This window comes from Sciurus carolinensis, chromosome 3 (genome assembly GCF_902686445.1).
Source record: "Sciurus carolinensis chromosome 3, mSciCar1.2, whole genome shotgun sequence".
Classification (NCBI taxonomy): Eukaryota; Metazoa; Chordata; class Mammalia; order Rodentia; family Sciuridae; genus Sciurus; species Sciurus carolinensis.
This window is the reverse complement of record NC_062215.1, coordinates 832,537-844,407: the sequence shown is the minus strand read 5'-3', so window position 1 is coordinate 844,407 and position 11,871 is coordinate 832,537. Positions and strand designations below refer to the sequence as shown.

Sequence of the window (11,871 nt, the reverse complement as noted above, 5' to 3'; positions counted from 1 at the left end):
TGCTCTGGTTCTTGTTTTCCTACTGCTGCCTGTTCTGGAACATTCCCTGAGCAGTGACAGTGTTCACAGGGCACACAGGGTGGAGAAAAGGGGGCAGGCAGGGGAGGGTACCCAGCTGGGTGCCTGGACCCGCAGGACCCAGTGTGGCGTGAGGGCTGAGGGGAGATGCAGTGTGGGCTGTTTACTGTGTGTGGCCTCAAAACAGACTTTCCTGCCTTCCATTTATTCACCCCTGGTTGGCTGGTAGATCTGCTCTGTGGTCAGCGCCCGCTGACCTCTGCTCCCCATCCTCCTCCGTCCAGCCCGCGCTCAGCGCTTGGGCTTGCCCTGGGCACCTCACACCCACCTGCCCTTGTGGCCAGCGGCGGCCTGCGTGGCTGGGAGCCCGGTCAGAGGCAGCTGAAGCCCCTCAGTAGGTGGTGCGTCGTGGGCGCTGGGGACGGCAGCGGGCACCCTGACGGGCGGCATGCAGCCGAAGAGATGCCATGTCCCTGCTCCTCTGCAACGAAAAGGAGGCGAGAGCTCACATCTCAGGCCCAGTCTCTCCTCTGCCCCCTGTCCTCACCTCTGGTGGGCCCTGGCCCTGTCCAGTTCTGTGAGGAAGCCAGGGGCGGCTTCTGCAGCTCAGTCATCTGCTGGCAGCCCTGACCCTAGTCCCACGGTGCTGGGGTGCCCTTCCCTTCTCTGGTCTTCCTGTTCCCCCAGTCAGGGTCTTGGCTGATGGGCAGTGTGGCAGCTAGCCCAGATAGCCCGGGGCCACACACATCCCCAGGTTACCAATCTCACCACAAGCAGTGGGGACCCCAGGCCTCAGGGCAGGAGCCCCAGCCCTGGCCATTGGCCATCTCCAGGACAGAGGAGCAAGGGCACAGGCATGGGGAGTGGGTGTAGGGAAGTGCAGGGCCTCAAGGGCACGTGGCCAAGTCTCCCCTCTCCCAGGCACCCCCAACTCAGGGCCCCTGGGGGCCCCATGACCCACTTTCTTCCCTCCTGGGCCTGGCTGCCCCTGAAACATCCAAGTGCTGACCCACCCTCAGTGATCACCCTTCTCCTGGTTCCTGAGTCTCCCACCTGCAGCAGGCCCTCTCCCCCTGGGTGAGAGCAACGGGGTGCAGGGCCCCCACCCACAGGCCGTCAGGCCTTTTTCTCCCGTCCTGTCCCACACCTGCACCTAGAGCACATGGCCAGGGCATAAGATAGCCAGGAAACGAGGATCCCTGAAAGTCGGGCTTGGGGATCCACGTGATTCTGAGCTGGTCAGGCACTGGGATGCCCCCTGAAAGACGGCTGCAGCTCAGTTGGGAGGGACCCGCTGTGGGCAAGGGCCTTCCTGGGGAGGGAACCTGGCCCTGAGGCCCTCCAGATCTGCGAGCTGGTGGTTCTACGTGGTCTCCAGACACAGGAAAAAGGACACCTCATGTCCTCAGGCTATGGCTGCTGGGCAGGTGATACTGATGCTGACCAGTGAGCAAGGTATGTGGCCAAGGGTCAGAAGAGTCAAGAAAGAGTGCCCCTAAGTACCCTGGGGCACCCCAGGACATGGGCCACGAACAGGGCTGCCCCAGGGGGCAGATGTGAGCAGGAAAACCGCTCACATCCACCACCCTGTGAAGGCCAACCCCAAGCAGCACATGAGAATCATGTCCATCAGGCCCATGCTGAGTGTGCCCACGTGGGTCTGCAGAGAGCACAGACATCCCATTGTCCCTACACCAGCATGTGGATCCAACAACCCAGGCACCCTGGGCTGCTGCCCAACCACATCCTGGGGGTGCAACTCTGATCTCTGCCCTCTGTGCTCAACGAGCCTGGACCTCTGCAGAGAACACCCAGGTCCAGGTACGTGTGGGACCCAGAGAGCGCCTTGGTGGCTGGGGAGCACGGTGTGCTGGCCACCTGAAGTGTCTGTGGGCCAAGCTCCCACGAGGCAGCTGCCCACACCTGCAGGGCCCACTGGTGGGACCTGATGCTTGCGCCTGGCCCTGGATGCAGGGTCTAAACCAGCTCTTTGAATCCTCCAGCACTGGCACCTTACAGGTTCAGGGGCACCCAAATGTGAACGGTTCCACAGGCAGTGGAGTGAGCTGCCACCCCACACCCTCCCTTGGTTCTGCTGGGGGAAGGTGCCAGCCTGGAGGAGGCAAGCTGCAAGAGGGGCTGGGAAAAGAAATCCAGCCAGGGCCAGGGATCCTGGCTGTGGGCATCCGGCGGTGGACAGAGGACAGGAAGGCACTGCACGAGTCCAGCAAAACTGCTGGGAGCTCACATAGGCATGCATGCCTGCATAGGGCCTGTCTGTGCCTGGCTCCAGCAACCTCCAAGTGGGTGGACTCGGAAGTCCTGTTCACACCTGACTGCTGCAAATGCACCTTCTGACCCAGTGGGGCCTGGCTGCTGCAAGCTCCTGTGTGGGGAGGGCAGACCAGGAGGTCAGGAAAGGCCTGGGTGTAGCCCAGCGGCAGCAGCCCCAGGCCCTGCCTGAGGTGTGCTGTGTGAAGGTGCACCCCTTCCCCGCCCCTATGGGAGGGAACCAGAGTGGCAGGCACCATGTGGAGCGTGCTCCTCACCGCACTGTGGCACCCACCAGCCATCTGGTCAGCTTGCTGCACCGTCCACTTTCCAGCAAGCCTGAGGTGCTGGTGTGCTTCTGGCCAGCACAGCCCCTGGGGCATGGAGGTCAGGGGACGATCTCCAAAAGGGCCTCAAACTGGAGAGGGGACCTTGGAATCACCACGTGCATCCCCGCTTCAGCTCACATGCTCCAGAGTCCACTCTGGGAACTTGGGAAGTGTCCTTCCAGAGCATGTCCTAAGCAGGTCCCCAACACTACAGGCTGCAGGGACAAGCAGACTGCACCCTCCATCAGTCTTCATGGCCAACCTGAACCCTTGGAAGACAGCTGATGAAATAAAGACCACTCAAAAGGGGCCGGGAACAAAGGTAGAAGTCATTATGAATTTATTATTTACATAATTGTTAAAGTACACAAATACAGTGGTAGTACAAATGCACAGCTCAGAGACTGGTCACAAGACACAGGATGATACACACTCTAACTACATTGCCTGCCAGTCATGACGGGGTTACAATCTGGGCGAGAACTGTCACAGCCATACCCGAGGGGTCAGGACGGGTCTGCTCCCAGCACAGCCAGCAGTCCCAGGTCGAGGCTCCACCCTCCTGGAACCATGTTGGGACCATGGGTATTGACAAAGGGTACCTGCCATACAGGACGGCTACTGAGAGGCGAAGGCCCAAACTGATTAACGGGTTCGCCACCATGAAAACCTCAAACTCACTGAGACCCGCCCCAAACTCCCTTTGCACTCCCAGACACACGGCCCACCCAGTCAGGCCCCACACTCTAAAATGCTTACAGAGTAACCAGCTCAGGATTCAGGAAAAAGCACTCGCAGGCTCAGAAAGACAAATGGCCCACTGGACAGCACCACTGTGCTTGGGGATGCCACCACATACCAGCAGCCTACCCCAGTGCTGTGCAGGGAGCTCTGGGGAAGGAGGGAAAGCCACTGTGGCACTGCCAGGCCCCACCAAGGGTGCCGATTCCCAGCAGCACTCTCTCCACAGGTTGGCAAAAGAAATGGAAACGGACCCGTGCACACGTATACCGCACCTCACCTCCCGGGGGTGCCTCAGAACCTCAGCAGGGAAGAGCATCTTAAGCTGCAGCTACAGCAGCAGCAGAGCAGCCAGTGCCAATAGGACAGGACGGGAGAGACCAGAGGGGATCACAGGGGCTGCCTCTTCACAGATGTCCAGCCCAAGGTCATGAAGTAGGTGGAGCCACCTTTCTGGAGGTGAAGGTTTTCAGTGCAGCTGGACAGGTACCTGACGCTTGGCACTTCGGGGTGGGTTCCCTTCAGCACACCCTGGAGTCTGAGGACAACCTGCTTCCCTGGCTTCGAGCAGAGGCGGTGACAGTGCCCATGTGCACAGCAGTGTTAAGTCTGTTCGGAAACTTCCCAAAGCCAAAGGCAGAGTGGAACCACCACCACCACCAAAAAACCACATAGGACCCCCAACAGGACCTCGGGGTGTCTGATTCAGTCCTCTCCCCAGAAAATCAGGAACGCACATCCAACTTTGACTCTTGGAGCTCCCCAGGCTTCTGGCTGAGCCCCTCAGAGCCCTGGCCCCCACGCCCCTATTCCCGGAAGCCTGAGCCCAGCCCGCATTTGAGCAGGCATCTGGGCCTGCAGAAGGAGGGCCAGCGAGGCACACAGGTGCACGTGACCACAGCCTGACGAGACCGCCTCTCCACGGACAACACAGCACGAGGAAACAAACGGAACACACACCCTGTCCTTCACGTGCCCCTCTTCTGCCTGGCTCCATCTCACACAGACCTCCAGCCAGTGTCTGTCTCAGGAGTCTTCAAAATCAACATCTTTTTTTAAGACCGCAAAACAGACAAGAAAGAAACAATAAAAAGACAGATTTCTTTACACAGATTTAAGCCAGTAATTTTTAGCAAAATGATACAAAACTGTCTTAACCAAGTAGAAGACTGGTAGTTGCAGTGGGGTCGTCAGGGAGCACAGGTTCGCCACCACTGGAGGGAGCTGAGGCTCTTGGCAGGGAGTTGGGTCTCTATGCAAGTCTCCCACACTCTGCTCTTCTGCCCAGCCCCGTGGAAACTGGGCTCACGTGGGGGCCATGCCGGCAGCCCCTGGCGATGGCGGCTCTCAGAGCCTGTCCGTTTAGTTTGTTTTGATTCCCCATGAGCGTCTCTGGGTAAGTGGCCTGGAGGGCTCCCGGCGTTAACATTTCGGGTCTAGACCGGGGGGCGTGTCACTAGTAAAGCCATTGGTAACAGAGTAGATCAGCCATGCATTGTCTGCCCTTCACAGCAAAAAGGAGTCTCATCGGTGCACGACAGACTGAAGACCGCTGGAAGCCACCCGACCGGGAATCTGTCGGAGCCAAAGCACAGGACAAGGTCAGCATGAGGCCAGAGGAGCTGGCCAGCAAGGTGACTAGGCACAAGTACTACACAATGCATCCCAGGGAGGGGACACAGTGCTGCCTGGTCCCAGTCTAGACACCTGTGCCCCAGCTGCACAGAGGGAGCTCTGCGGCCAGGACATGTGCTGAGCAGAACAAGTGACAGGAAGAGGGAGGAAGAAGAGGCGTGCGAGCCAGGAGACCAAGGGCCGTGCTTGGCAGTGACGGCGAGGACCCAAGTCGGACAAACGCCTGCTCCAGTGTCTCCTCCTGGGAAGCAAACTGTGGCTTTGAAAACAGGCGCCCCACTTTGGGGAAGACAAGAAAAGCAGTTTTCGTCAACGCATCTCCAAGAGTGTGCACAGTGTTAAAACTGCAGCAGTTTCCCAGCGCACGGGACCCTTGGAAGCTCAAGCCCCTGCTGGAAGGCGCTACAAGTGCCACGTGGCTGACAAGAAGGGAGCGCAGCGTGGACACCCAGCCATGCACCGACGGCAGGGAGCAGGTGGCTGTGGCTGGGTGGGTTAATACAGACGGCAGCTGCGTGGACAGGATGGCTGGGCAGGGACCAAGTTTGGAAAGAACACAAAATGAGGACAGAGATAATGAGAGAGGAAGAGGGACGTCTGAGAGAGCCAGGATGGGCAGAGCCCACCAGGAGCCTAAACGCAGCAAGAGCCACGAGCCCAACACCAAGCGTGGCACCACTCAGCTGAGCACGACAGACACGGCCCCGCACGCACGCCACACGCCCGCCTGCCGGCACAGGGGGGCCAAAGGCAAGGCCACAGCGATGGTCCCGAGGCTGCTCTGTCCGAGACCACGGACGGCTCTTCCCCCAGACCGGGCAGCTGACCATAGCTACTCCAGGACCCGTGAGGGGAGGACAAAGCAGAAGAAGCCTCACTCTGCCTCCAGCACCTGGCATGCAAGCCCAGCCCGCTGCGAGCCCCAGGCGGTGGGGAGTGGTGGCTCCCTCCCGGCCCGGCGCTGGCACCTGCTGCGCCCCACCGTGAGCACACTCACCCAGTGCTGCCTTCCGCGGAGACGAGCAGCTACTTGCCGTGGTGTTCGAAAGGAATGCTATTCTGAGGTGGGGAAAAGACAGCTGTTGGTAAGCGTGCCTCTGGCTGGAGCAGCACTCGAGGCCCTGACCCGATGGCCCACGTGAGGGCTGTGTGTGGACGTGCCTCCTTGCCTTGACCAGGTCCACAGACCCTGACGGTGCCGCCTCAGGAAGCCAGGGAGTAAATGGTGGTCTCTCCATACGGCTCCTGGCTCACTGCCCTCTCATTGCTGGCCCTCAGATGAGAGTGGCCACTTTTTTCTCCAGAAATGAGGACACATGACAGACCCTCCTGACTTCTCACATGCTGAGGGAGGCCAGCACCTGGGGGGATGGCAGAGCTGGGCAGGCCCTACCAGTGGGTTCCTCAGCATCTCCAGGTGACACTACGGCATTAGTGGGGCCCTGCGCTGCAACGCTTCTTTGGGAACAGGCTGTGGACAAAAATGAGCCATCCAAAGGAGTGACTGGCACCCTCATGGACAGTGCTAAACAGGGAAGGCCTTTCTTCTCCTAAAAGTCACTGGCAGGACACTCTTGTGGGCCCATGTTCTTTTGGCTGATGAGAACACCTGACACCCACGGACAAGGCCATGTGGGGCTCGTGATCTCCCCAGAGGCTAGCTAACACAGCAGCCCTTCAGAAGAGAAAGGGCCCAGGAGGAAGGAATCACCCTCAAGCCAAGCCTGGCAGAGACAAGGTCCTGTGGCAGCAAGGCCGCCCTTCAACCTGCACACGATACCATGCAATGACCACATGTACGCGGGGGTGACTGCTATTTGCTGTCCAGACATCCAGGGCGTGAGGACCCGGAGTGCACAGAACCTTTCCAGCACCTCACTGCACTCCACGGGACGCAGAGCTCCCAGAGGGGCCTGCTTCTCACTCCCTCCTACTTTGGCCCACTCTACAGGGGTCTGAGTGGTGACCATAGAACTGCACAAGCTGGAGTAGCCTCCAGTCCTCTCCCTTCCAAACTGCAGGGTAGACACCTGGATAAAGGTCCAGAAAGAGCTGGCAGAGGGAGGAGCTCTTATTTGAACTTCTTGGATTTGAAACAGGGGCAGTTACTGAGCACGCTGGCATTGGCAGCCCCCTGGATGGAAAGAGATTCTCTGAAGGACACGGGCCCAGGGTGTCCAACACAGCTGTCCTAAGGTGGTGGAGGGGAAACCCTGTCCTAGAGAAGGATGGGAGCACTGGAGACAGTCTCAACACAAGCAGGCTCCAGAACCTTTTCCTCAATGGCCAGAGGAAAAGCCAGTGCTTCCTCTGGAAGGCGAATGAGCCTCTTGGATGGCCAGGGCCCCGGGTTCCAGCCATGTCACACCTCCTCACAGAGGCAGCAGAGGATGCCACGCCCCGGTGCAGAAGGAAACATACTGCCTTGTCACCAGGAGTGCAAGACAGGCCTGCCTGGTACTGGCTGGGGTGCCGTGGTGAGAAGAGGCTGCTGGGCTGCCTCCTGAGGACCTTCCGATGTTCATTTCCCCCAGTGCCAAAACCCCAACTACTAGATGCTTCATTTTCTTAAAAACAAACAAACAAAAAACCCCAGCCCCTTCCTTAGTCTTTGCCTGCCCAGCTGTGGCCCCCTCCCTCCCAGGACGCACTCACAGTGGCCCAGGTGGATGCTGACATCTGTAGGAGACCAGCTGAGCCCCTGTGAGGGAGCAATGCTTGGCTCTGCCCACTAAGGGACTAGTCTCACAAAGCTGGCCAGAGCCCAGAGCAAAGCAGTTCAAGCAGCTCCTCTCAGACCACCCATAGCTCTGGTCTCCAAGAAGTCCACGACACGCAAGTCCACTGCTGTGGAAACCACGAGCAGGTAGGACACTCAGTACGCCACTCACTCAAGAGCATGCCGGTCACAGTCTTTCTGCTCCTTCCAGGCCAGCCCTGGTGCAGGCTGGGCTCTGGTGGCCCAGGGACACTGCGCTTGCTCAGCAGCATGCTCAGTTCCCCTTCCTACTGACCAGATGGATGCTGCCTCATGACAGAGCTAGGGCTGGTGCCAGGGCCCATCTGAGATGAGCTCCTGCTCATCCGGGAAGACTGCCTGGGGTGAGCCAGAGAGCAAGAGCCCTCCTGGAGCTCATCTCTGACCCTACCCCACCCAGGGGGGCGGGCCCTAAACTCATGAAGCAAAGAAACCGACACTGTAAGTACACAGTTGTTCTTGTCTGCAGAGGCACGTTAGAGCGCAAGGTCAACAAAGGCAGGGCAAGAGGAGGCCGAGAAAGGAATGGCCATGAGGAGAGGCCTGCTCCACGTACTCCCTTCTCAGAGGAACAGACCCGACTAGCAAAGGATGGGTGCCTGGTAGCATGAGCCCCCCAAAGGCCACTGCGGAGCTCTTGGAGGCGGCTACAGGTGTGACTGACATGTGATCATGGGACTTTCCCATGGAGCCAGCCCTTCCCAGGCGCTCTGCTAAGGTGGGCTCCTGGTCACTGGAGCCACAGGAGCCTTGAAGGTGGGGTGCTGCAGTGCTCCCCGCCCCTGCAGAGATCTCAGCACAGTGCGCAGCCCTGTGCAGTGGGCAAAAGGTGGGCACGTGGCTTGGAGATGAACAGAAGGGAACAGGCTCTGCAGAGTTCCCTGCTGTGGTTACAGGTGTAGCTGAGAAGATAAGCCCCCCAGCAGCTCAGCTCAGCTCAGCACAGCTCAGGCTCCAACCAAAAGGCAAACAAGAACTAAGAGCATAATTTCCCCATGGGGTAAAAATTCCCAAAAATGTGGTAGGAGTGGTGAATGTCCAGGGCAGTCAGAAGGGAAGAAACCCTTCACAAATCTCATCCCACTCTTGGTGAGCCTGGTGCCCACATGCTACCATATATCCCTACACCTGGGCTTGGCTTGCCCTGGCCAGCTCTGAGCGCATACCTGTGAGGTGGACATGCGAGAGGTATCTTGTCGGCCCGTGAGATCCGAGGAGGAGACATTGACTGGGGCCCCACGGTGCAGCCGCATGCTCACTTTCCGCTCTCGTTCCATGCCAGAGACAGGCCGAGGAGAGGTGTTGGCTACAGAGAGGGAGAACCCATGGCTGCTGAGGACCCGTGGCTGTCTCACTGGCCTGCAAGTGCAGCAGGGGCCACAGACCACCACAGGGGCTCTGGATGGACTCTCCCAGGGCAGCACCCATGTCTGTTCACCAGCTCAGATGTCCAGGCAGCCCAACAACACTGGCTGGCAGTGTGCTGAGCCCAGTATTCAGTACACATGGGACCCAAGTAAGTCTCCAGAAGTTCATGAGGGGAATCTTTGTTATGGGAAGAGAAAGTTTTATCTGAGAAATCACCAACACTGGTGAGGAGCTTCCAGGGAACCCAATGCCCCACAGGCTGTGCCCTGGTCACTCAACTCTCGAGGAGGACTACCTCAAGTGGGGGTAAACGCAGCATCAACACCAAGTGTCTAGCCACATGACATTCCCAGAGAGGCACTAAACACAGGGGAGAGAGAAAACTAGCGTCTACCCACAGGCTTGTTGGGAGGTGTGCTCACCCGTGTGTGAGGTAGGGGTCAGGGGTGTCGGGGGAGCCACTTCCTGGGTCCCCCGCAGGCGGCCAGAGGCTGTGGAAGGGAGGCCGCGGGTGGCTGGATTCCGGGAGTGTCTCAATCGCTCCTCTCGGTCCCGGCGTTCCCGTTCAGCGTCATCTGCGGCCCGGCTGGCACCCTGAGGAGGAAACGGCATGATCACCTTGAGTGTCCAGAGCCCTCTTTCTATTCCCCCACACACTAGAGGAAATCCCACTCCCACTGCTGTGGCGACAGAGCCTGGGGTCCAGCTTCTGTCCTGTGAGGTCCCACCTGTAAACGTGGGGAGGGGAAAGAAGGTGGGAGACTACCGGAGACTACCCAAGACTAGGGATGGGGTGGCAGCAGTGGATCACAGAGGGTCCAGCCAGAGTCCAGATCCCGACTCAAAGGAGAGGTCATGTCACTGTGACACCAGCCCCACCGGCACCATGCACACTGAGGCCCCTGCTGGACCACCCAGTGCCTGGAGCTTTGACTGAGTCGCTGAGCTGAGGCACCACCACCCTGTGCTCATCACCAATGCCACCAGGCAGGCTGCACCCCAGTCCCAGTCAAGCCCCAGCACCACCTGTCTTCCTGTTCAGAGACACGCGACTCGCTCGCAGAAGGCCCAGGGCTAACCTCAAGTTACATGGTGGAGCTAAGGGACTGTGACCCCCACAGCCAGCGAAGCTGGTGGTGCATTACTGAGCCCTTTGCAGAGCCACTCTGCCCGGCTGGCTGTGAGGACAGGACAGTGCTGGCACCGCACTGGAGAAGGGTGCTGATGCTCCACGCTGGGCAGCCTGCAGAAGCAGCACAAGCACTGCTCTCTGAACCTGGCGAAGGCACCAGGTCCTGCAGGCTAGGCCTCTGTAGGGTCAGTCCACTCTGCAGAAAACTCCTCCCAGAACCATATCTGGTCAGGTGGCTCTACCTCAGTGTTCCCCGCTGTTCCTCAGTGAGACCAGGCACATGGCACAATGGTCTGACAAGGCACTTCTGCTCCTCCATCAGATTCTATCACCTGCTAAGGTTCTAATTTCTATTTCCACCTACAAAGAACACGTTTTCAATAAAAGACACAAAAATTCCCCAGAAACCTGAATTCTGTCAGTGGTGTCTAAACGCTAAGGAATTAAACTCACACTCCCAATCCAGGAAGGGTTGCTTGGAGGCTCCTGGGCCTCTCTGCTGCACCCATGGGTTCTCACACACTTCTGATGAGCCAACTGGGATAACAGAGGAGACCAAATGCAAAACAGCCTGTTACAGAGGCAAACCAGACTGAACTCCAGGCTGCCCACCTGCCTGCTCTCCAAGGATCCTAGGTACACCCTGGAGAGACTGCCAGGCTTCCCAGCAGTGTGCCTGTAGGTACCAGGCCACATCATCACAGGTGGCTACACTCCCAAGCTCTCTGACATTGGTGATGGTAAGGTGAGTACGGTGGTGTATGCCCATACCCAGAGACTTGGGAGACTAAGGTAGGAGGACTGTGAGCTCAAGGCCAGTCTGGCAACTTAGGGAGAACTGTTCTCAAGATGAAAACTAAAAAGGCTGGGGATGTGGCTCAGTGGCAGGCAGTGCCCTGGGTTCCAGCCCTGTGCTCCGCAATGGGAAGATCTGCATCATGGGCCCACTCCAGGGTACACCCCTGCCGACTCCACAGGCCTGCAGGCAGAGACCCACAGAGACCAAAGCCTGTGAAACCTGAACCCCACACAGCAAGATTGGGAGGTGCAGCCCTGAAGGTTGACGGGACTGAGCGGGCGGTGCCACTTACAAACTTGAGCATGTTCCAGTCGAACACGTAGTCATAGGAGAAGCCCTGGCGATGGAACAGATTTCTGAAGAGCTGCCTCAGGTAGGAGTAGTCAGGTTTGTCATCAAAGCGCAAGGAACGGCAAAAGTTCAGGTATGTGGCAAACTCAGCTGTAAAACAAGGAGATTCAAGGCTAACAACAGAGGCTGACTGCAACCCAAGAGGGTCTTTAACACCCCTGTTCACTACCCTGGCCTTCACCCTGGAGGCATGCAGCTGAAACCTGAATTACCATCACGTCAAGGAAGAGCTGCTGGAACTCAACAGGGCTGGGGATGGAGCTAGGGGCGAGGGCCATTAATTAGAGAGCCCTGAGCTCAGAAGTATGCTAGTGGAGATGTACCAACCAACCCCACTGGCTTCTTGTTCTCTCAACAGAACAAGAGACCCTGGGGTTGAGCTCACCCCAAAAAAACACCAAAAAAGAGAACAAAAATTCACCATCACAGAGCAAAAACAGTTTTTATCTAGGTTATTTATCCAGAGGCA

General features: G+C 58.3%; 1 protein-coding gene across 3 annotated transcripts in view; it reads right to left on the bottom strand.

The window, feature by feature from the left end:
- Window positions 1–355: 355 nt before the first annotated feature.
- Window positions 356–11,871, bottom strand: part of Csnk1d (casein kinase 1 delta) — a 29,382-nt gene continuing 17,866 nt past the window's right edge. The window contains exons 6-10 of one of the 3 annotated variants that reach the window (XM_047546478.1): window positions 11,344–11,492; window positions 9,543–9,714; window positions 8,919–9,058; window positions 5,992–6,053; window positions 2,942–4,934 (exon numbers count right to left, since the gene is read on the bottom strand). In XM_047546478.1, the coding sequence (XP_047402434.1) occupies window positions 6,021–6,053; window positions 8,919–9,058; window positions 9,543–9,714; window positions 11,344–11,492 (494 nt within the window). In that variant the 3' untranslated portion in view covers window positions 2,942–4,934; window positions 5,992–6,020. Of the gene's footprint in view, window positions 500–2,941; window positions 4,935–5,991; window positions 6,054–8,918; window positions 9,059–9,542; window positions 9,715–11,343; window positions 11,493–11,871 lie in introns of those variants that run through there. The other 2 variants (XM_047546476.1, XM_047546477.1) reach the window with 2 other exon arrangements.